General features: G+C 43.5%; 1 protein-coding gene and 1 long non-coding RNA gene across 5 annotated transcripts in view; one reads left to right on the forward strand and one right to left on the reverse strand.

Annotated features, from left to right (window-relative positions):
- Positions 1-18,774, reverse strand: part of NFE2L1 (NFE2 like bZIP transcription factor 1) — a 32,428-nt gene extending 13,654 nt beyond the window's left edge. The window contains exons 1-3 of one of the 4 annotated variants that reach the window (XM_079949524.1): positions 18,638-18,774; positions 10,880-11,065; positions 10,061-10,572 (exon numbers count right to left, since the gene is read on the reverse strand). In XM_079949524.1, coding sequence (XP_079805650.1) covers positions 10,061-10,570 — 510 coding nt within the window. In that variant the 5' untranslated portion in view covers positions 10,571-10,572; positions 10,880-11,065; positions 18,638-18,774. Of the gene's footprint in view, positions 1-10,060; positions 10,573-10,879; positions 11,066-14,632; positions 15,049-18,245; positions 18,436-18,637 lie in introns of those variants that run through there. The other 3 variants (XM_079949521.1, XM_079949522.1, XM_079949523.1) reach the window with 3 other exon arrangements.
- Positions 18,775-18,907: 133 nt separating this feature from the next.
- Positions 18,908-23,238, forward strand: LOC307201118. Its single transcript, XR_013832557.1, has 4 exons — positions 18,908-19,229; positions 19,595-19,676; positions 21,669-21,843; positions 22,428-23,238. It is a non-coding gene; the product is annotated as an uncharacterized lncRNA (long non-coding RNA).
- Positions 23,239-23,773: the final 535 nt, after the last annotated feature.

Consider the following 23,773-nt stretch of genomic DNA (forward strand, 5'->3'; position numbering starts at 1 on the left):
ACATACCTACAAATATTTCAGGCCAGAGGTAGCTAAACTTTCTTGGTCCAAGACCCACATTCCCCCTTGGTGAGATCTCCAAGGTCTGCACACCAATGGTAACACCACACTTTTCACCACAACCTACACACAGGGCAAACCCATGTACAAGACACAGTGCCCTGCCCTTCAGCTGAGCCATGAAGATCTAACTACCTCCTCCCAGCTCAAGTGGCCAGTTGGATGATTGGGAAGGGGACAATTTGCATCCCCAACAGGGTGTCCACTCTAATATCATGTCGACACTATTTTTGTTTCTGCCACTGCCAACAATATGGGGAGGAGGTCTAGGAGGAAGGGAGAAACATTTCCCTGGAGAGCTGGATCTTACGGATTTGAGATTTGTATGTGAATACTATAGTTCACCTTAAGCCTCTGGTCCAGACTAAGTAATAAATCACTTTTTGAGGGGTGGGGGTGGGAAAGAGGCTTATAGCAGTATTAAAGATAGAACTTGAACTAAAACAGGCATAGGCAAACTCGGCCCTCCGGATGTTTTGGGATTACAACTCCCATCATCCCTGACCACTGGTCCTGTTAGCTAGGGATGATGGGAACTGTGGTCCCAAAACATCTGGAGGGCTAAGTTTGCCTATGCCTGAACTAAAAGTACAGAGAACGAAGGGCTCAGATGGATCAGAGATGCAGACCAAGGTAACATGAATCAAGCCCAAATCCTAACACTTTGAAGAGCAAGAAAAGACATTTGGGGCAGGCTCCAGCCTTTGAGGGACTATTGATAGCAAACCATTTGGTGAGATGACCCTGCTCACCCACTCCCACTCCGCCTCCATGAGGTAAGTCACCATAATGGACAGTGGCTTCTTCTTCCTCCCCCCTCCACATACCAGCCAGTGAGTAGGCAGTGCAGCAGTGGTCACTGCTTGCTGCTGCCATCGTAAGTGGGAGAAGGCAGGCAAGTAAGCAGTGGCAGCTGCTGTTCCTATCAGGCATCACTGCCTGCTTGCTTGGTGGCAAGCAAATCATAGCAGAAAATGCTCCCACTATTGGTGGTGCATGCTAAAGGGTGGATGCACCCAATTAGTGTTTAATTACATTTTAATTATTGTCTTTTCTATGTTTTTAGCTTGTTCTATTTTATCTGTGTAAGCGCCGCTTTGAGTCCCAGGCTGTAGAAATGGTGAGACAGAAATTATTATAATTACATGATAATCATAATATAACAGTGAGCCAGAAACAGGGAGAGGTGGCACTGTGGGCAAGTTAGGAGTTAATAAGTAAGCCTCTCATTAAGCACCTTGGGGCACAGTAGCTGCCCAATGAAGATAACCTAAAACCAGCCTGGAAAAGCAGCAAGGGCAATGCTAAAATATGCAATGAAGCACAGAGACAAGGCTAAAGGGTGCTGAGCTGCATTCTTACTAGCAGACAGCAGCCATTTTCAGAAGCAATGTATAATCTTACAGGAGTCTGCTATGTCCTAATAAGAATGCTGCTCAGCAGCTTTGAAGTCCTGTGCCTGTTTTGCAGTGCCTACTTTATGCAAGTCTGCTCTGAACAGTCCAGTCTTGTTCTAGAGTGCCCAGGTTCAGAAGGCCAGCAGTCTAGTCTCACACCCTTCACCTCTTAAGGTTTGAGGAAAACAGTATGTTCTCAACTGGCCCATGTTTACAGGAATTGCTTAAGGGACACCACCCCAGCATTCAGGGGGAGGGGGGAGACAGAGCAAAGGGTAAGGAGATCTTCTCCATATGTTGCCAGAGTAGAGACAGGCTTGGGGTGGGAGTGGGTCACGATGGAATAATACTAACTCTCTCAGCTCTCATCACATGTTGCCTGAGCTGGGCATTTATTTTTATACCCTTGTTGTGGAAATATAATACAAGGGCACCATAATCCAGAGAACAAGTCCTTCTAGAAGATCAAGCTGCCTACACAACTCAAGCCTATAGAATCATAAAGTAGGAAAAATACTAGCGAAATTAACAGCAAACTCTGCCACTTTTACAAGCACTGTTCTTGAATCCTTGCACAGCAGGCATCAAGACTCTGGACTCCTAAATACAGTGGTACCTCTGGTTGCAGACAGGATCCGTTCCAGAATTCCGGTCAGATCCCAAGGTTTTCGCAACTGGAGGTGCCTGTTCTGCGCATGCGCGCACGGCAAAACATGCAAAAATACTTCTGGGTTTGCCGCATACATAACCCAAAGGATACGTATCCAGAGGTGCACGCAACTAGAGGTACCATTGTACAAGCATCCCTCACTCTCACCCAATTCCAAAACCTTGCCAGAGACCAGGGACATCACAGCTACCCATCTCTCTTATGGTCGCTCAATGTTGCATTTATAGGAAATGACTGAACAAGACTAGCCAGGGCATGAACAGGAGCAATCTTGAAGGATCATGTCTGATGAAATCAGGTGCAAGGATACCAGGCCAGGCAAGAGGGCAGATAATTGAGGAGGCAGCAAGCTTAATGGAAAGTTTCAGGCAGACAGAATGCAAGTATTTGGGGAGGGGTCATAGATTCTGCTTTGCATGCCAAATGTCTCAGGTAAAATCCCTGGCATTTCCACATAGAATGGGAAGAAACCCCTGCCTGCCCAGAGAGCCACTGCCAGTCCATGTAGTCAATACTGAGCTAGATGGACCAAGGGCCTAATTCAGTAAGGCCGTTTCCTATGTTCCTATAGTCCCCCACAGGCAAGTTTCAATGAAGTTTTTTGTCTACAATCTACAACATCCACAGCTAATGAGGTGGGGCAACCAAAGCACCCCATTCTAGGGCAAAGTTGAAAAACAAGCACTGACAGCCAAGGCCAATAATACAAGACAGCCATAAGAACTTTATACGGCCTTGCAGGGATGAAAGAACAAGTTTGGTATGAAAGCTGTTACAGCTGAAGAGCTACCCCACTCAACAATCTGAAGCACAAGGCTTGGCACTCTGATCCACTGGAACAATGCTGGAGCTCAGATGACAAAGTGGATGATGTTCAAAAAAAGCATATAAATGTAATCTACACAATCTCTTTCATCCATAGCTTATGACTCACTTGGGAGTGTGGATTTCCCAAACACATATGCTTTAAAAAATTATTTCAAGATACTTGAAATTAATATGGAATCAAAATACTACATTACTGTCTTAGACTAACAAGGATGCTCCAGGATACCAGGTATTTCTACAAAAGTGTATCTCAGCATACTGATCTGGTGTGACATAATATTAAGAACACAAAGAGTGAGCTGGAAGTCCCCAGTTCATTTTCTTTACTATGAGCCCTCTAAGCGGCTTCAAACAAGTCACTTTCTTTTCAGTCTCAGCAACCAACTTGTGAAATGCCAAATGTTATTATTCAGACATCTTGATATAAGGATTACCGAGACATTATTGTACACAAAGAACTTGGAAAGATACTTCATACTTTTACAATCCCCCCCCCCTCTTAACCTTTGGCTCCAGTCATGGGCAGCATTCAGTAAGAAATGAGTTCTTACCTTGAGGCAAGGCTCAGTATGGAGTATCTATAAACTGCTTCTGAGCATGTGCGGAGTACCTTTATTTCACTATTTCATAATCAACCCCAACCCAAAACACAGCAAGGAAGAGAGGAAGAGCTTTCCAGAGCAGACAAGTTTTAGGCAAGCTTTAAGCCCAGTACTCACATTTTTAGAGCCACTTCTAGCTAACAGCAACAGGCTGTGTGTTTCCACAAAGGTGGGAAGTGAAGACTAAGATAAAGTCATTCATGTAGCAGCTGCTAAAATAAGAAACTAGGCAGAATCTAAAGACAATATCCCATGTAAAACTACACAAACCTTGGACACCAAGGAGAAGTAGGGAAAAGCTGTATTATAGAGTAACAAGAAAAATCCATACTTTGATTACACATCAGAAGACAGACACAAACATTCTTATTTAGTAAATCTGCCCCAGTTTTAAACAAACAGTGGCTATAATACATAAATGAATCCATGTCATTTTTAACCCGCTATTCATCAAACAAGTGATCCCAAGGCAGGGTACATCAAACTAAAAACACAACAATTCTAGTAAAAACAACTACACATTATATGGCCTATCAGTACAAAAAAAAGTCAGTTGCCTAATACATCAAGAATCCACTTTTTTAAAAGATAAGTTTTTAGCTAGTGCCAAACACCTACCAATGTTGGTGCCAACCAGATTTCAAGAGGGAGGGAATTCCAAAGCCAGGGAGCCACCGCTGAAAAGGGTGTCTTTTGCTGCCACACTACCCTGCAGACCACCTGATTCACCCAGCAGCAAAAAAATATTTTAACTTTACTTATTTTTACTGCCAGGCAAATTGGGTAGTCTGCAGGGTAGCACGGCACCAAAAGACATGAATTTTGCTGCCGCAGTGCCCAGCAGACCAGCTGACTGCAGCCAAGCAGGTGGAGATGCTAGGAGTCAAGAGGTGGCACCTGCATATCTCCATCCAGTTGCAAAAAGCTGGTTGCTAGTTGCAAAATGAGACTGGCGCCTGGCTAATTTCAAATGCTGGCTGCAGCTCCCAAACCACCTCATACAGAGCACATTATAGAATTCAAATCTACAGGTTACCAGAGCATGGATCACTGTGGTCAGGCTCTCTTTCCAGGAACAAGCTAGCAAAAAAGGTGCTTCCGGTGATGGAGATGAATCCGAGAGCATCCCACACCATGCACCCAACTCCATCAGAGGAAGCACAACCCTGTCCAGAACAGGCCATCTTCCCAATTCCCAGATATGGAAATAACTTATCCACAGAATCAATCTCCAAGCATTAGAGTGTCTATTCTACCCACTCAATAAACTTTGAAAATCAAATTGCTGTGGCTGGATAGAAAAGCTCCTAGGAGCATGTCTTGTGCCTGTGATACTTTTAAAATGCCACAGTATTTCTACGTAGATGGCAGAAGATGGGGAAAAATTCCCACTAATGCAACACTACTCAAAGGCAGATAGCATGCCTTCTACATTACCTCTATTAACACAAAAAGCCCCTTAACATCTCAAAATCCCCTGCAAGTGCTTCAGGTCACTCAGCAAAGAAAAGAAAAGCCAAAATATTGCTCTGAAGTTAAGATTACACATCACATCACAAGCAAGCAGTTTTGGGTAAGTGCATGAATATGCATACAGGTGGGGGGGTAGTTCTTAGGAGAATCATTATTGCAGTCATGGAAGCTAGACAATGGTCTGGTGGATATGGTAAGCAACTTTTTATCTCAGTGATAAATACACAACTCAGTAACAGAGAAAAGCAGAAGCATCCACTGTACTGACTAGTCCCAAGGAGAAATTATATCTTCCCCAACCCATCCACTAAGAACTGCTAGATTGATACAGACACCTGCTTTCAAAGGATCACTCGCTACTTTTGAATGAATAGTCATTGGAAAAGGAAAAGGAAATATTCTTCTGGTCAGCAAGGAGTGGATCAGACAGCAAAGGGCTAAATTCCCATCGGAAGAGTTAGCCTTTTGTTGTGTGATTCATTATCCTGTGGACCAAGAACAGAAGAGCTGCAGGACATGTAGTCCTCTCACCTCACAAGCTGTCCCATATTATAATTTCAAAAAAAGAAGTGACTGAAGATCACACATATAAGAAAGGTATGCATTTTATATTGGTTGGACATATTTTAAAATTTTATACTGCTTTTATTGATTGGTCCTAATGTTTTCTTATGTTCTGAGCCATGTTGAGAGTTTGTATGTTTTTAACAGAATACAAATAAAACAATTCCTTTGGTAATCAGATAGGGCCTGACTGGTGGTTATCACATGGTGAAATGAAGAGTCAGAAGCTCTTTATTACCAGTTCATATGTCCCATGCTGAATCTTAGCAAACCCAGCTCTCACATCACCTCTAGACAAACAGTTAAAAAAATACATAATGTATCAGCTCAGGGGATACTACATTTGCTTGTCTGGGCAGGGAGTGGCTGTGCAGCTGCTGCAGGAGGAGGTGTAGCCCCATAGCAAGCAGTTTGTGGCATTTGCATGCGTGGGGGTGAGGGAGGTAGTGTTTTGAGGGTTGCAGCAATGCTTACCTCCCACACAAGCTGGTATTTGGATTAGCCCAAATTCTTCCCGGCAGTGGATCCAGTCTAAGCCAGCTAGGGTTCCTAGCAAACTCACTGCATCCAGTGAGCAAAGAACATATGCTGAGAAATGGGGCTTAAAATAAAAAACAAATTCAGCAACGCATTAGGGAGTTGCATGATATTTTATGATGCAAAAAAGGAAAGCCCTAGACAACACAAAAGTGGTCTCATGCTACTCACACCTGGCCCTTATTTTCATACGCAAAGCATTTATAACCACTTCTGCAGATACAATAGGATAAACCAAAGTCCTACACAGCTCACCTACACATAAAAAACCTTCACGTTGCTGAAGCCTCTCCTTTCTCAACAAACTCACAAGCCACTGCTACTTCTGCTGTTCCTTCCTTTTCTATAGGGAGTGAGGGACTCCAAAACTCATACCAATTGCTTTGTATTCCCGATAATATTCACCCTCATAGCCACCCTGTGAGACAGGCAACTATTCCCATTTTATTTGTAGAAAAGAGCAAGATATGCCCAATGATGTACAGTAAATCCATGGTCCAAATTGCGGTTTCTTCCAGAAACAAGTCTCTAATCACAGGGCTTAGGGCCATAATAGCTGAACCTCATTGCTACCCTGATCACAAGATATATTGCCTTTCTCCCAAAGAGCTCTGACAAACATTTTAGCTTCTCAAAAATCAGTGGGCAGGCTAAGAGATGGTGACCTGCATAAGCCACCCAATGAGCTTTAGAGCTGCGTGATCAGTTGAACATGGTTTCCCATACCTATTGCTCACAACTTTGGACAATGCACAAAACTGCTCATGACAGCCCTTTCTTCTGTTCGTCATCCTCCATGGCATTCACAATTGACCTTGCAATAATCACTACTGCTATAACACTTCAGTGTTTTAGGCATTTGGCCAGAACCTGATCGTTTAGGAAGGCCTTCAGCTGAAAAACTTATTTCCTGTTATAAATATGTTAAGGTTGTTTTTGTTAAGCAGTCACAACTGCTTAACACTATAGAATCATAGAATCATAGAGTTGGAAGAGACCACAAGGGCCATCGAGTCCAACCCCCTGCCAAGCAGGAAACACCATCAGAGCACTCCTGACATATGGTTGTCAAGCCTCTGCTTAAAGACCTCCAAAGAAGGAGACTCCACCACACTCCTTGGCAGCAAATTCCACTGTCGAACAGCTCTTACTGTCAGGAAGTTCTTCCTAATGTTTAGGTGGAATCTTCTTTCTTGTAGTTTGGATCCATTGCTCCATGTCCATTTCTCTGGAGCAGCAGAAAACAACCTTTCTCCCTCCTCTATGTGACATCCTTTTATATATTTGAACATGGCTATCATATCACCCCTTAACCTCCTCTTCTCCAGGCTAAACATGCCCAGCTCCCTTAGCCGTTCCTCATAAGGCATCGTTTCCAGGCCTTTGACCATTTTGGTTGCCCTCCTCTGGACACGTTCCAGTTTGTCAGTGTCCTTCTTGAAAACAGCTCAGAAAATTCTATCCAAACAGCTCAGAAAATTCTATCCACGTTGCATCTAGCAAGTGCTTAAACACAAACCAGAGCCAAACCTCCCTTCACAATGCCTTTCCTGAAGCATATTATCTTCACTTGAGCTGCTCCTCTACGGACATAACACCTGTCCACCTATATCCAATAAACCCTATATTGTCCATCCAAAGCAAACCCTAAGCCTGCTTCTAATCTGTGCATCACCCAGTAAACCACTAGCACTAAAACCGTATCTCATAACGAGAAAATATGTAGCCTTTATGTGGCAGTTTGAGCACTCTACCGTAAGAGTTCATTTAGTGGGACTGTGCATATATACAACTCTACATGTCTACCAAACCCTTCCTTTTTGTCCTCCTTTTGTGTTCAGGGACTTCCCATTTAGGAGGGGACAAGTGCCGCTGGGGACCATCAAAGCTTGTATCATCTCTCTCATATCCAGACTGTATTGCAGCCTGTGTCTGAATTTAAGTTCTCTGCACAACTAAAAAAAGGAGTGTGACTCACTACCTCATTACAAGCAAAGTGACTATGTCCCTATCCCCACCACGACCCTGAAGTTTTGTGCATGATCAGTATCAGCACATCAGTAGTGAAAGCACATAATTGGTCTAACATTGCGATTAACAAAGTGAGCCATGAATGGGAAAGAACCCAATTCAAATATAGTCTCAGCTATCAATTCACTAAGGCAAATCAGACTTTACTCAGTCCACAACTGACAATAAGGAATAGGAAAATGGCTTGGTGCCTTGCATTGCTGTAGCATTATGAACAAGAAGTGCTCCAAGTACTTAAGTGCAGTATGAAATATTATATACTTCTAATGAACCCATGGCAAGTCCATTCCGGCCCCGGATCACACATGACCAGCACAAAAAGATAGGAAGCAAAATGAATTAACCCTAAAGGCTGCTCCAGAATAGGAGCTTCTCTGTATTGCACAATTTCTATCCCTGTCCTACACACACACACACCTTGATCAAAGTCAGAATCAGCCACGCCTCAGTAACTCCCACTTTTTCATTGCCATGAGACCAACACAAAACTTGTTCACCCTTTGGGGGCCTTTATATTGTGTTGGTCTTCAGATTCATGGTTGAAGAGCCTACTGATTGTCCTTGTCCACAAAAAACCCTAGTCTTATATTTGTGTTTTTTACATTGTAACCCTAGCAATAGAAAGTACACGTGTGCATACACACACAAAGGAAAGTACCAGCAACCCTCACACTTCCCTTACAAATTGCTTTGCACATCTCAGCAAGTCACTATTCATAGAACTTTTTAAATACCGGTATACAAAAAAAAATGCTATTCAACTTTTTAACGCAGTATTCTCATTTTTAAAATTACAATAATGGGTAGTTAAAATGTATATTTTAAAGATAGCAGTCTTAAAATATGAGAAATTCTAGTACAACCATCTTATTCCTCATTCCAGTAACAATAATCCAGAACACAAAAGATGTATTTAAGGATGCAAACAAGACTCCCCCCTAGTATCCCCTGCTTTACCAGAACAAAACAAAAAACCTTCAATTATTTAGCTGCAATCTCCTCTTCCAAGCACCCCACAGGCACATGCACACCCTCACACACACTCCTATCTGAGTGGGTCATTCTCCATTTCTCAGTTATCTACTTCTTCTGTAGGGGAAACCCCGCAAACTGAGATATTTCACTTTCAGTTTCCAAGGATAAGATCTCAGAAACCTTCAGCCTATTTTTGCCAATTGTAGGGATGAGAAAACATGACAAGAGCGGTAGGCAGCCACAGCAGCTGTTTCAGCAACTCCCAGCCTGGCCACTGGCTCTAGTAATACTGTCCATTTTCAACACAAAGTATCAGGGATTAATGGTGGTCTGGAAGAGATTCTCCATGACCATTCCACCCTGTGTTTGGGAGAGGAATTTGAGCATCCAAGTAAACAAGCCAGCTAATTCAAATCATCACTAAGCAAGGCACAATACAAACAGGTCAAACCAGAACAGGCTTTCATAAAGAAAACCTTATGAGACAGTAAGGGGTGGGAAAAGGAAGGCACTAGGCAGTCATTGTACACTGGAATTAGAAACTAGGACAGAGCAGGAGACCTGCTTTACCCATTGCTCCCTTGAAAACCAAGTAGAAAAATCTCCTGGAAGTACTCCAGAGCTGAGTAAATCACTATCCATTTGATACGTGCATTGAGACTATTACCTAATGCTGCAAAATAAGCAGGCGGTGTTATTGAGATGCCTCCTGAAAGCTGCAACAAAAGAACTGCTCTAATTTCAGACCAACAAACATCTTACCAAAAAGAGAAATTTCCCAGTATCCTACCCAAATCACTGAAATATTAAGCTATTGACAATAAGTAGCATTTTTATAGCTGCAAGTCACAAATATATACTCAAATAGTTCTCTTTTCCCCACCACACCAGTCCACAGATTGTGCCTGAGAGCAACAACCTACCTCTTTGGTTAGATCACCATTCATTGGAGGAGCCACAGCACCTAGGTCTTCCAATTCTTCACCAAATCCTTGTTCTGCTCCATTTTCCCTCACTTCATTGTCTGGAACAGTTCCATCTTGCAAGCCACTGCCATTCTCAAGGGCAATGCCTGTATTGGGTTGGGCACCAGAGACAGAACCTTCAGAATCTCGGTGTACCAACCAGGCACTGACTTCTGTGGTGGGCACCTGGAACCTATCCAGGGCCCTCACCTGGTTAAGAAGCCGTCGAGCTGTGAAATAATAGTCCAGATCTACACTTTTTGGATGGATGACATAGCCATCTAAAGTGTTCCGCAGGTTGTGGAACTGTGTCTGGGTGTAAGCAGAACTCTGGCCCAAAAAGATCTCTCGCAGAGGGGGAAGATGCGAGTTCAGATAAGTATCTACATCCACCCTCACACCTATTAAGCTGAGGAGAATGGTGAACTGGATGAGTCCTTCAGTGAAATATTTCTTCAGAGAAAGCATTTCTGGAAAAGGAAAAGCAAATGCATGTAGCAGAAAATGTACTAAAACTCACACTATCAAGCTAACTCTCCACAGTTATTTAAAGAAAGAAAAAATCTAATTAAAAAATGTTCAAACCCCATTTAAAAAATAAAACCTAAAAGCAATCATTACCACTAAGAGAGTTGTTAAAGTTCTAAAGATCTCCCGAAGAGAGAAAGCTGTCTCCCAGCAGGAGGACTCCTATTTCTGCTGCTCTCTGCCTATCCAGAGACAAAAACTGTTTTGTAACTAAGCCAAGGTAGTTGCATATAAACCCACGTGACTTACTGTCTCAAAGAGTCCACATGCAGCAACTTCCTTGAGTCTTAATTTCCCACACGGACTACAAGATGGGACAAGTCCTCTGGAACAGCTGCAACTTCACTCTCCCCTCCTCCTTCCTCTAGTCCAAGATTCCAGAGCAGGAAAATGTTCAAAGACTCTTCTGCTGCTTGCTTTGGGTTTCGTCAGAAACTGAAACACAGCCAAAAAAATGAAGGTGATAAAACACTAGATACAGCACCCTTTGGAAACTGCTCAACACTGAAACACTTTGTTACCTATGGGCCACAAAGAAAAAAGTGTGCACAGAGTCTACATAATTCACCAACAAGTATATCTTGACACACACAAAGTTATATTTAGGTCAATACTGCCCTGGTTTGCTTATCTTCCTCCATTTTATAGCAACATCATCTTTCACTTCTCTCCACTCCCCTTTGACTCCTCAGCAAGACACAACAAAGAACCAACTGATAATAACAACCTTGCAAATAAAACTAGTGCCCTACTCGCTTTTCAACCACCCTTTATCCTCTATCCCAGCTGCTTACAACCAATGATTTTGAAGTATGCTGGTTATGCTTTTATTCAGTATGAGTTTCTGGTCAATTTACATTAAGTACAAGTGCGAAGCCTGGCTTTCAGGTTTTAGAAGGGTGTTGTTCATCAATGTGGGGATGTGGGTGGCGCTGTGATCTAAACCACAGAGCCTAGGGCTTGCCGATCGGAAGGTCGGCAGTTCGAATCCCCGCAACAGGGTGAGTTCCCGTTGCTACCCGGTCCCTGCTCCTGCCCACCTAGCAGTTCAAAAGCACGTCAAAGTGCTAGTAGATAAATAGGTACCGCTCTGGCGGGAAGGTAAATGGCGTTTCTGTGCGCTGCTCTGGTTCGCCAGAAGCGGCTTAGTCATGCTGGCCACATGACCCAGAAGCTGTCTGTGGAAAAATGCCCGCTCCCTCAGCCTATAGAGCGAGGTGAGCGCACAACCCCAGAGTCGTCCGTGACTGGACCTAACCGTCAGGGGTACCTTTACCTATTCATCAACATACATCTCTGCAGCTACTTCTCCTACTTCACACACAGAGCTTGCTGGCACTTTAGAACAAAACCCACATTTATCCAACAAATGCAGGACCAAAAATACTATTAAGCTCTTGCTTAACATGTTCACTTCCCCCTACTTTTGTCCCTGCTCCAGAAACTGCCAAATCCTCTGATTTTCATTCCAGTCACAGATACCTACCATGTACATTTGTGATACTGTGGGAAAGCCAAATAACCTCACTATCCACCCCCACCAGCTTCTTTCACTTCTTTTCCATGGTGCCTTGCCCCACTTTGGAATGTTCATATTTCCTCAATTATTAGCTACAGAACTCTGAATTACTGTATATACACATCAGTTTGAAAGAATCCTCCAACATTTCCCCACAAAGTTGCACCTACCACGTTTATAGCATCGTAATGCTTACAGAATACACATGCATTGTGTTTCAAAGGGGCAGGGAGTGTTTAACTATTAGGGGTCATTTAACATCCAGAAGGTAAATATTCTTACAGAGTAGCTGAGCTTTAAGGTTCATTTGGTCTAAAGTCCTCATTTTGTTCTGCAAAATGCATTGTTAATGTTTTTAGAGGTTATACTAATGTTATTTTTTTCTTCTTCTTCATTCTTGTAAGCTGCCACAAAAGAGCTTGTGGAGGATTTAGGGTATTTCATGTGTGTCATCCTGAGCTTATGTATGAAAAATCTGACCACTCCGTTATCCTTAATCTACCTTGACCCCTCTGGTGATTATAAGGAACCATGGAAACTGTAGAGAGACGGATGGACAGGAAGTAATGAGCCAAAGTTCCTAAGAGTTTAATTCAAACGGGAAAGGCTAGAGCACATGCTTTGCACACAAAAAGTCTAGGTTCAAATCCTGGTGTCTCCTGATAGGGCTGGGAAAGTATCCTGTCTAAAACCTGGAGAGATGCTGCCATCAGTGTTGATAATACTGAGCTAAATGGGCTAATGATTTGACTTAGTGCAGTGTTTCCCAACTGGTGTTCCGCGGCACACTAGTGTGCCGCGAGACGTTGCCTGGTGTGCCGTGGGAGGGAGGCGGGCGAGTCGGGCGGAGAGAGGCCTTAGGCGCCCTGCAGAAAGGCGTCCTCTTTGTAGGTGGGTTCTCCCCCCTCCCTTAGCGCATCGTATTTAGTTGGGGATTCTGGAGAGGGGGGCGGGGGCGCGCTGGCCCCGAGCGGAACAGACGCGCCGTCGTCCCCACCTCCCTCTCCTCAGTAACTCCGAGCCGACTGACTGAGGGTGGGACGCGGCCAGCGGCGTCCTCTCTCTCTCTCTCTCCGCCTCCCAGCACCGCTTTTCCCGAGGCGGGCGCGCGCCTAAGGCTGAATGGGAGCGGCCTGGAGGCTTGGCGGCCTCTCAGCGGCTCATGACGGGCGTCCCCGAGGCGGGAGGTGCTGAGCAGGGGCTCTGCGAGAGGGTGCGAGGGATGCGTGGTGGTGCCTGCGCGCGCGTGACTTAAGAGGGCGACCTGCTGCCTCTCCTCTCTCTCTCCCCCCTCCCCTCATGGGCACGGAGTCCCCGGCACAGCTTGGCGCTACTACAGCTACAGCTGCTGCTGCTCCTGCTTGGATGAAGGCGGCTGCTTCTTCCTAACGCCCAGCCTCTGAGGGACCGCAGTCTCCCGCCCTCTTTTTTTTTTTTTTTTTGGCGGGATGCTGAGGTAAAGGATCCCCTCGCACGCGGGCGGGCATCTCTTTGGGCAGGGTGCGTGTGGAGGCTTAAGGTGGGGAGTGTGGAGGGGTTGCCGCTTGCGAGGGGAGGGTTCATATTGTATTGGGCTGCGGTGTGGGCGACACGGCTCTCCAATGGCCAGCCCGCGGAGGAACATTGAGTTGGAGCATTTCGAGGAGAGGGACAAAAGGCGCACTGAATAAAGTATTTTATAATTTTTCATATTTCTGTTTACTTACTATTTCATAATAAAGTAATTATAAAATACTTTCCTTGTGTTTATTTGATTCCTATTAAAGAGAGTTACTTTATATATAGTCAATATAGGCACAGAGTTAATTTTTTAAACATTTTCTAATGGTGGTGTGCCTCGAGATTTTTTTCATGAAACAAGTGTGCCTTTGCCCAAAAAAGGTTGGGAAACACTGACTTAGTGTAACGCAGCAGCCCCTAAAGCACACACACACTCACTCACACTCACACCATGGGCATAGCCGGGGGGGGGGTACAGGTAAATAAATATACTTAATAATATGAGATGCAGATAGCTCAGTTCTGCCCCCCCCCAAAAAAAAACAAAGGTCCTGCCCCCCCCAACATAAATCCTGGCTACGCCCATGACTCACATGCACGTTCTTAGTTAGCAAACTCCCAAGGACATGAGGTTGCATGTACAACATTAAATTACTATTAAGAACCCACTTTTGACAGTTGCAATTAAGCCACATGAAAATAAGGAAGGCTTAGCATGCCCATCACAAAATTGCAGGAGAGAGAAAATGTGTGTGCACATCATAACATATCCATAACGCATCCTTGATTTTTTTAAAATAAGAATTATATATGAGCCTTAAGTAGAAAGATGATAGCTTCCAAGCCTTCCTGTAGCATTTCAACACAACTTTTGCCTCATTTAACCTGTAACATTTGTTGTAACCCACTCTTAATCTTTGTTCAATCAGTTGTCACCACCAGCAATAAGGGGGGGGGGGGACAAGAAATTTCAAAATCCATACCTTGATTTGCTAAGTGCAATCATGTACTTATCCTAACCCAATCTCTGTTCTGGCCTACTATCACATTTCAGTCTCCCTCTCTTTTCCTTTCCATCAGAAACATGTGATTTCAAAGTTGTTGTTGTTGTTGTTTTTAAAGATCTAGGAGAGCCAGAATCCCCCAACACATGTTCTCCGGCATGCTTGCCCCCTCTTTAATCCTAACCTCTGTCACTATGACTTTCTGGTCTCACATTTCAGTCTCATTTTAAACCTTCTCAAAATGCATCCAGATAACATGGGAGGCAGCCTGGAGAATTCCCCCTAGGCCAGTCACTACCATAAAATCCTTTTTCAGACCACCAGAGAGCCTGTACTTATTTATACAGCCCCACAAGGATGCACATCTCTAACAGTTCTGAGCTTTCAAAAATTTTAAATTCCATTATGAAATCCACAGCCCCAACCAACCCCATCCCTCAACTCTTTAAACACTTTTCTCAACTGAGAATGTCATCTTCTCCTCACATTATACTAAAACAATTCCCTTTAGTTTTTCTATTTAGACTTACTTGCAAGTTTTTGAAATATTTCCTACTTACAAGGTAATATATATATATATATATATATATATATATATATATATATGCATATATTTAAACATATTGTTTAAACTGCAAATAATTTAGGTTAATATTAAAAAATCTTAATAAAGGCAGGTTAGTCCTCCAGCTACCCACAGAATCAGTGTCATATACATTGAGTTAAATGAGGCTTCTGTACATAAAAGGCCAATTTGACAATTTCTCAAATATGAGTATTTACACTATCTGCCAAACATATACATGCATTTTCACCTGGAGAAAATAGATCTATTCTAGTCTGCCTACAAACTATGAAGCCTTGCTATGACATATCATTCATGTGTATTTTATTTTTGCTTGTATTTGTGAGGGTGGGATGGGCAAAGGCAGGGTGAAGCAGAGAAGAACATTGGGAAGAAGAGAAGACAAACTGTCCAGTCTGCATGTTCCAATATTCTTGTGCTAAGGTTCCAATTCTATACTCTCTTTCTAGGAGTAAGTCTCACTGAGCTCCATGGGACTTACTTCTGAGAAGAAATGCTTATTAACCTCCAAACAATCATGAAACCTGATTATGACAGGCCCCATACAGGAATATTTTAAAGACATTTTTTGTACTGGTAAGAAAGGAGAGCATACAAAATGTACATACAACATGACAAAGAGGTGTAAAGCCTGGTTGAAAGAATTAAACTGTGTAAATAACATAGTTTATTGGTGTCTTACACCATAGTTTTAGAAATAATTTGTAGAATCAATGGGAAACAATTTAAAATCAGTATTTTAAATTTGTTTTTTATTCTTCCTGATTTAAATCAATCTACCCTACTTGGTGTTCACACACTCTTAGCCACACATAAAACAGTTCCTTGCCATTAATTTCCCTGCTATCTCCTCCTTCTAGAAAGTATTACTTTCTTGTTCCAGTTACCTAATAGCCCACTCAAAAGTTGAACCCCCTGGATCACATAGTAGACATCTGAAGGCAGCCCTGTTCAGGGAAGTTTTTAATGTGTGACATTTTAATGTACTTTTAATCTTTGTTGGAAGCTGCCCAGAGTGGCTGGGGAAGCCCAGCCTGATGGGCGGGGTACAAATAAATTATTATTATTATTATTATTATTATTATTATTATTATTATTATTATTATTATTAATATCACAATTTAGAGCACAATCCAATCCATGTCTACTTAAGGATGAGTCTCACTACATTCAATGGGGCTTTCAGCCTCCAGAATTCGTCTGCAGTAAAAAAAACACCAGTTAAAACATGGTGTACAAAACCTAAAAGACCTTCTTTGAAATGGGGATTTCAATTCATTTTCTGAAGATTGCAAACATGGGATCAGAAAGCAAGAACTTTTCATAATTAATCCTTTTTAAGAGGTTCTAATTTGAGGTTTGTTTGTTTACAATCAAACAGTGTATAAATTTTATGAAATAAATAAAGTTGTATACTATCCAAAGGTTCTCTAATCGCCTCTTTCCCCCACTCAATAATCTGCTAGTCTCCAAACTACCGGTACCCATTATGCTCTTGGTCATCTTGACCATAACTATACCACACCCACTACCATCTTCCTCCAGGCTCCTAGCACTCTACTGGGAAACAGAACTATACTCAATAGATAGTGAAGTACACTGATGCTTACAGCCCCATCTACATTTCACCATCTTCCTCCAGGCTCCTAGCACTCTACTGGGAAACAGAACTATACTCAATAGATAGTGAAGTACACTGATGCTTACAGCCCCATCTACATTTCACCATGCATCCATTTAAGAATACAAGAGCTCAGCTGAATCAGATCAAAGGCCAGTCAAGTCCCACATCCTGTTCTCACTGCAGACAACCAGGTGCCTATGGGAAGCCTGTAAATAGATACTACTTAGCTTTCCTACAGTGCTCTTTCTGGGTGCCCACATCAATCAGTTCCAGACAACATGGTCAGTGATCAGGGAAGATACGAGCTGCAGTCAAAAACATATGGAGGGGACCAAATTGGGGAGTGCTGACATACTTTATCACAGTAGCAATGTTAGAAACTGAGATATGAAAGCTAGAAGCTAAATGGCACTTTGAACCTAGGTTATGGACGCAACAATGGAATGTCTAGGCACAATTTTTTAATAAGAAGGATACAAAGCTGAAAAAGAATGAACTGCAGCTAAAGTATTATGTTCATTTTTCACACGGTCTAGTCCTTCCCCTGCCCGCCCCCCCAATATTCTTAAGAGGGTCTCTTCTCTAGTCTTCAGAGAGTACCTGGAAGTGGGGAGGCAGAAAAAGATCTTCCTTTCCTCCCACTCTGCAGTTTAATCTAAAATCTTAGGCACAGTACTGCACCCAGAGCTCAGAAACTGCTCGCACTAATGAAATTCCCCGTTGCAAAATGCTCCTAGAACAATGGGAGTTTCAAACACTACACAGCAGTTCATACAACAACCTTGTAAGGTAGGGCAATATTTTCCCCAAATCACTGTTGCATAATAAAGCATACCTATACTTTTCTTCAGAACAACACCAAACAGCCCTTATAATTCACAGGCTCTTTCGATTTTTAAAATTTGCATACCACCACTCTAGCCTACTGTACCGAATGTGGTTTACAAGCCAAACCTACAATGATAGTCGCGCTCCACTCCAAGAATCCTTCATCCAATCTGACCCTCCGCTCCCGAACTACCCCCCTCCCCCGAATTGTGGAGTAACCCCTCCCACATCCACCTGCACCATCCTTTCCGAAGTCCCTGCTTCAGGTTGCTTCGTTTCCCAACAACACCGGGGAAACCAGAAAAGGGAGTTCCCCCAGCCCGCACTTCTCCAGGCCAACTTTTAACGTTTAACCCCTCCACACAGCCCAAGCCCACCAACCCCTTTCCTTTCCTCCTCTAGCCCACGTGGTTGCCCTTTAGCTCTCGAGACCCCCGATACACCCTACTCAAACCTCCCCCCCCCCACGCCACAGCTTCCAGGCCCTTCCCCCACACTTCCCTCAGCCCACCAGCCGCCGCTTGCAAGGGGGCTGGCCTCAGTTTGCCCCCTACCCTTCCGCAGCCTCCCTTGACCAGCGCACCACACGCGGCTCCTTTCTCCTCAGCTTTCTGCTCCTCTCGGTCTTCCCCGCCGCCTTCTCGTGCTCTCGCCGCTGCTCGCCCAGCCCACGTTTCCTCCTACCCGCTTCCCTCCCACCTGGCCTATTCAAGGCCACCATTTCTTTAGCCCCCTCCCCTAAATTCGCTCTCCACCAGCGGCCCAGTTAGAGGTCCCTCTTCTCTACCGCGGACCCCATTGCTCTCTCAGTTTCTCCTCGCCCCCCCCCACCTCCGCTTTATGCTTTCCTCTCCCCCCCCTTTTAGTCTTCCCCCTGCTTTGTTTAACTCCACCCCCTTCCCCTCATATAGCCCTATCCTCCTCCCCACCCCACTTCGTTTCATACCTTCTCTTCCCCAGCTCCCGTTGTTTCAGCACCCGCCGCTGCCTTCAGGCGGGCCTTGCCCCGGAGCCGGTCCCGAGCCCCAAACAGCAGCACCCGTCTACCACCACTCTTCTCCCCGCCTGCCGCGCTGCCTCGTCCAATCTTCCTCTAAGACGGGGGCGAGCGACAGCTCGTTTGCCCAATCAGAGGACAAGCAGGCCTCCCAGCTCCAAACCTCCCAGCAAGTGACATCATAACGGCCAATCGGAGCGCGCTGGGGGGGGGGGAACGGTAGATGGCATTAAAAAAAAAGACACTGATAAGGGGAAAGTCCCAATCGCTATAGTAGTGGGCCGGCCGGACTGAGCGCCGACTGACATCACAAATTCGCCAATCCGTTAAACGCTCGCGAGGCTCCCCCGCGCTATGTGGTTTGAGCGACGGAGGTAGCAACCAACCGCCGATCGAATAGCTACTACGATCGTTCCCATTGTCTTTGGACGGTGTTGCCATCCGCAACGGGTCCTTAGCCCTTCCCCCTCCCACCCCAATACGTAATCTCCGTACATTCATAGCGGCCTGCGTCTCACCTTATGAGGGAGCGACATCTTAGGTGGGTTGCTACGGGCAACCAAGGGCGAAACCTCAGAGGCCGGGGAGGGGAGGGAACCTGTGTGAATGGCAGCTGCCAAACTTTAAATTCTCACTTCGCCAGTGTTGAACTCAAATCTGAAAGGAGCTTTTGGATTTTAAAATAGGAATGATGAAAAATCTTTTCTCCAATCCTTCAAAAAAAAAAGTTATACAATTTATGTAGCATTCAGTTTGTGAATTTCAGATTTGTAATTTACAGTTTAGAGAAGGATAAAATAGAGGGATTTGGGAAACACATTTGACAATGTACACGGTTTCCTCGTACCCAATAAAACTTTAAATTCACTCAATAATTTAAATTCACTCAATAATTTAAACTTGCAGGTATTCCAAACATGATATTGTATGAAACTGAAAATGATATAAAGTAACAGAAAGGCTTTTGAGCCAAAATGTAAGTATTTGTGTAAGTATACTGCACTCTGTTTCAAAACGCCCATTTTCAAAATGTCACAATTTTGAATTTTACCTACCAGAACCTGAAAGTTTCAAAAGCCAAATAGTTAAATCAGAAACTTAGGGTTTTGAGTTATGTCACAATTATTTACCTTTCTTTCATTAAAACAATACTCAAAAACACAAATTTGTTTATTGATCATGAACAGACTCTCAAACACCTTGGAATCTCAAAACAGTATCACACAATGCTTACATGTTAAGCTTTAAAACTATTATAACCTGCACCCTCCCCCCTCTGCACAAGCAAATCCTTCTGTTAAAATGTTGTTGTTCACCCAACCAAGGATGAAATTACCACTAAAGACACATTTTAAACTGCAATCCTATACATAGCGATTCTGAAGTCTCATTAAGTTCAGCTGGGCTTACTCCTAGGCGAGTACAGGATTACACCCAAGCAAAACAGTTCTCTACTCACACCATGCTACAGATATGCCAGTGGAAGGCATATCCTAAGCCATAGGTAGGCAAACTAAGGCCCGGTGACCAGATCTGGCTCAATTGCCTTTTAAATCCGGCCCACGGACGGCCCGGGAATCAGCGTGCTTTTACATGAGCAGAATGTGTTCTTTTATTTAATATACATCTCTGGGTTATTTGTGGGGCGTAGGAATTCGTTCATTCCCCCAAAAAAATATAGTCCGGCCCCCCACAAGGTCTGAGAGACAGTGGACCGGCCCCCTGCTGAAAAGGTTTGCTGTCTCCTGTATGCTCTTATCATTCTGAGGTGGGTGGGGAAGGAGGTGGGAGGGCTGCTATTTTTTTATGCAATTCCCCCCTCCCTGTTAACTTCTATGGGAGGCAAAATTACTTGCACCAACCTCAGACCTGGCATAATGTTCCACTGTCAAATGGGCATGTCTTGGAAATGAAGAGGTGTAACTATGCCCTGCTCAGGGCACACCCATGATTCTATCCCATTCTGCTTTCCCCACCGCACCTGTCCTATCTACCAGTGTCACTTTGCCAGCGCAGTATCTCTGCCAACATACCAGCAGCTTAAGTGTCATGCTGGAGGTGTAATTCCATCTGGACTGGCAAAGCAGCGCTAAGAGCACTTAGCCACTTCCTAAGACCATTCAGCCAGCATAACTCAAATATAGTGCCCTTGTTTTCTTATTTAGCTAGGTGTCAAATATGTCACAACAGTTTAGAAACACTATACTCAATCTGACTAGCAGCAATTAATATACAATACAGATAAAGTGTATTTTACCTGTCAAACTAGTCCCAAAGCACTCCAAAATACCTGTCAAGAATTTTATTGAGGGGTACGATATGCATCGCTCAAATAAGGAAAATAAAAGTTTAAGATTATGTATGTTATCTCATTATCTTTCATCATTCTATATATTAGTTGGCATCACTGCCCACGTATGAATACTGAAGGTCAGATGAGCTGGGGTGAGGGGTTATGCAGTTTGGGAAAGATAACCTACTTTTGAAAAAAAAATGTGAGGGAGAGCTCTTGCCTTGGACAACTCAAAACCTGTGCATATGGGCCATATGTGATAGTATATGTTCAAGGTTTTTGGGAAGTGATATTTACAAAATCCCAGACATTAAAGGGCAATTAATCCCACCTGACCTGGCCCTGGCCCTACTGGCAATAGTGCAGCCAGATGACACCAATATAAGTTCACCAAGACCTAATAATTATTTTGCTCACAGCTGTTCATTTGGAGTTAGCTAGTCACTGGAAAATTTGTAAAGCAGGTGGTTGAGAAGAATTGGAAATCTGGGGAAGGAGGAAGTACAGTATAATGGAATGGCATACCAATAGGTTGTGCAATGAAAGTAGCTAGCAAAACAAGCACAAGCATTAAGACATGACTTTGCAAGCGATTGGTTTTTGTAATGGCTTTTGCATTGTGTTAATTTGTGGGTGAACATATCAGACGACACAGCAATTCTTCAAACAGCTCTTGTTTATTCACAGGCCAGAACAGAACTGAATTGAAGGGTTCAGCCAGCCTGCTTATATAGAGCTCCACTACAACGCAACAGTAACCACTTTCTGTAACTATCCAATCACTGAACGTCACTTTCAATCCCTTATTTGCATATGTGGACCTGAGTGAAAACTATCTACAGTATCCCCCTGCTCGCCCAGGGTGAGAACTTCAGTACATAACACATTGGGCATAAAATCCTATAAAAATATCACTTGTTCAGGACACTTCTGATGGAGAAACCTGTTAGAATAAGATGGCTATGAGCTATTGGATAAGGGATATTGCCGATTACTCTCTATTTTTAGGTATATGATCTTTCTATTATTCTATTTTTGTAGTTGAAACAGTACAAACATATCCTTACAAAAACTGGTAAAGGGCTGACTGGATAATGTTCGGGAAATGGCATTACTTGAATGTTTAACATAAATTGGGAGCTGATTAAGTATGCTAAAAATGACCAGTTAGAGGCTGTTTGGATATCATTCTTAACTTCTCAAAACTGAAATAGAGAGCAAATGCAGGCCAGATTGTCCCAGATTAATTTGTGGAGGAGCTATGCATTTGGGTGTGGCCTGAATATTCCCTGCAGTTTATTACAATAGACACATGAAGACGTGCAATGATGAGTGAATAATTCTGTTGTTGTTGTTCAGATATTTGACAATATGTACTCTACCAATTCTGTGTTATGATTCCATTGTTACAGTCTGAACAATCTTTAATAAAGTTATTGTTTTCAGAAACCTGGGGCTTTAACTTGGATGAAGGCAGGATGAAAAATAAAATAAGTAAATAAAACAAAGTTTGCTCAATGTAATCTCCCAAGTAAGAGTGCAAGAGACTGCAGCCTTAAAATTCATGGCCAAGTATGCAATTTTTGTTGATTTAAGGAGTATAAACTGTGCTAAGTTTAGGTTATGAAATGAGAGGAGCCTCTAACCTGTCTGGAAGTCAGACCCTCTTTTCAGGTAAGATGTTTTCCTGATGCTAAATGTGTAGGGATTTCTAGTCAAGATTCTGACATGCTCAGAGCATAATTCTTTGAGTTCTGCTGAGCCCACCTCAAATCAAGCCCTGAATTTGACCATTAAAGGAGAGGTGCCTTGTACAACGCTCCCTAAGGATCTGTTCAAATCATAAAGCCAGAGATAGAGAGTCGGACAGAAAGATGTTCTATTTCAGCTTGCTTGTCTACCATGCATGAATGGCTTCACAGTTCTCTTGTGGAGGGTGGAGATACCAACTCTGGGGCGGATTTTCAAGGCCTCGCAGTACCAAGGTGTGTCAGCCAGAGCTAGGCCAGAGAAGAACGGGTACAAAGTTCACAATCATCTGAGCGATGATAAATAGTAATTAAGATTACACCATTCCATGTTTCAAAAGGACAGAGATGCTAGATAATGCTTGGCAGGCTGACAGGTCAGAGACGGTACATGAGCAATGAAGAGGCTCACAAAACAAAGCCAAGCAGGAACAAATGAAAGCTGATACAGTATTAGTCACATGAAAACAGGTGCACTGTGAGAATGCAGCCTGGTCAACGCATGTTGTATAATTAGAGTGCAGTGTAGCACTTCAAGGCTGCAAGGGTGCAGTATTTTAATGCACCCACACCAATAAAATACCACCTGCAAGTAAAAAAAACTCCCAGTAACTGCAGGGAGAAAGGTTCTGATCTAGCCTACTCCCTCCCATGCTTCACTGTAGTTGAGTAGGAAGCAAGTGCAGGATTGCCAGCTCTCGAGAAGCTAATATTCTGGGAACTAAACAGGGTAGTTCTGGTAGACCAGAGGGCAAAGCCTTGCAGCACTTGAAACATCCAGAGCATGGTCCCCAGTGCAGGGTTACTGGCTTCTATCTGATGAATTGTGAACAGGTATATTAGTGAACATCCCCTTCTCAAGTCAACTCTCTTGCAGGTACTGGAGGAATGGGGAGAAACTCAGATGGGACAACTTGTTGAGATACAGCTTGCCCCCTTTGCTTCTACCTCCTCACAGATTTAATAGCTTCCACTGGAAACCTTGAGGAGCCATCCTGAATTATTATCTTTCCCACATCAACAATGTAGGGTTTTATTTTGAAT

The sequence above is a fragment of the Podarcis cretensis genome (assembly GCF_951804945.1).
Source record: "Podarcis cretensis genome assembly, chromosome: 13".
Taxonomy (NCBI): Eukaryota; Metazoa; Chordata; class Lepidosauria; order Squamata; family Lacertidae; genus Podarcis; species Podarcis cretensis.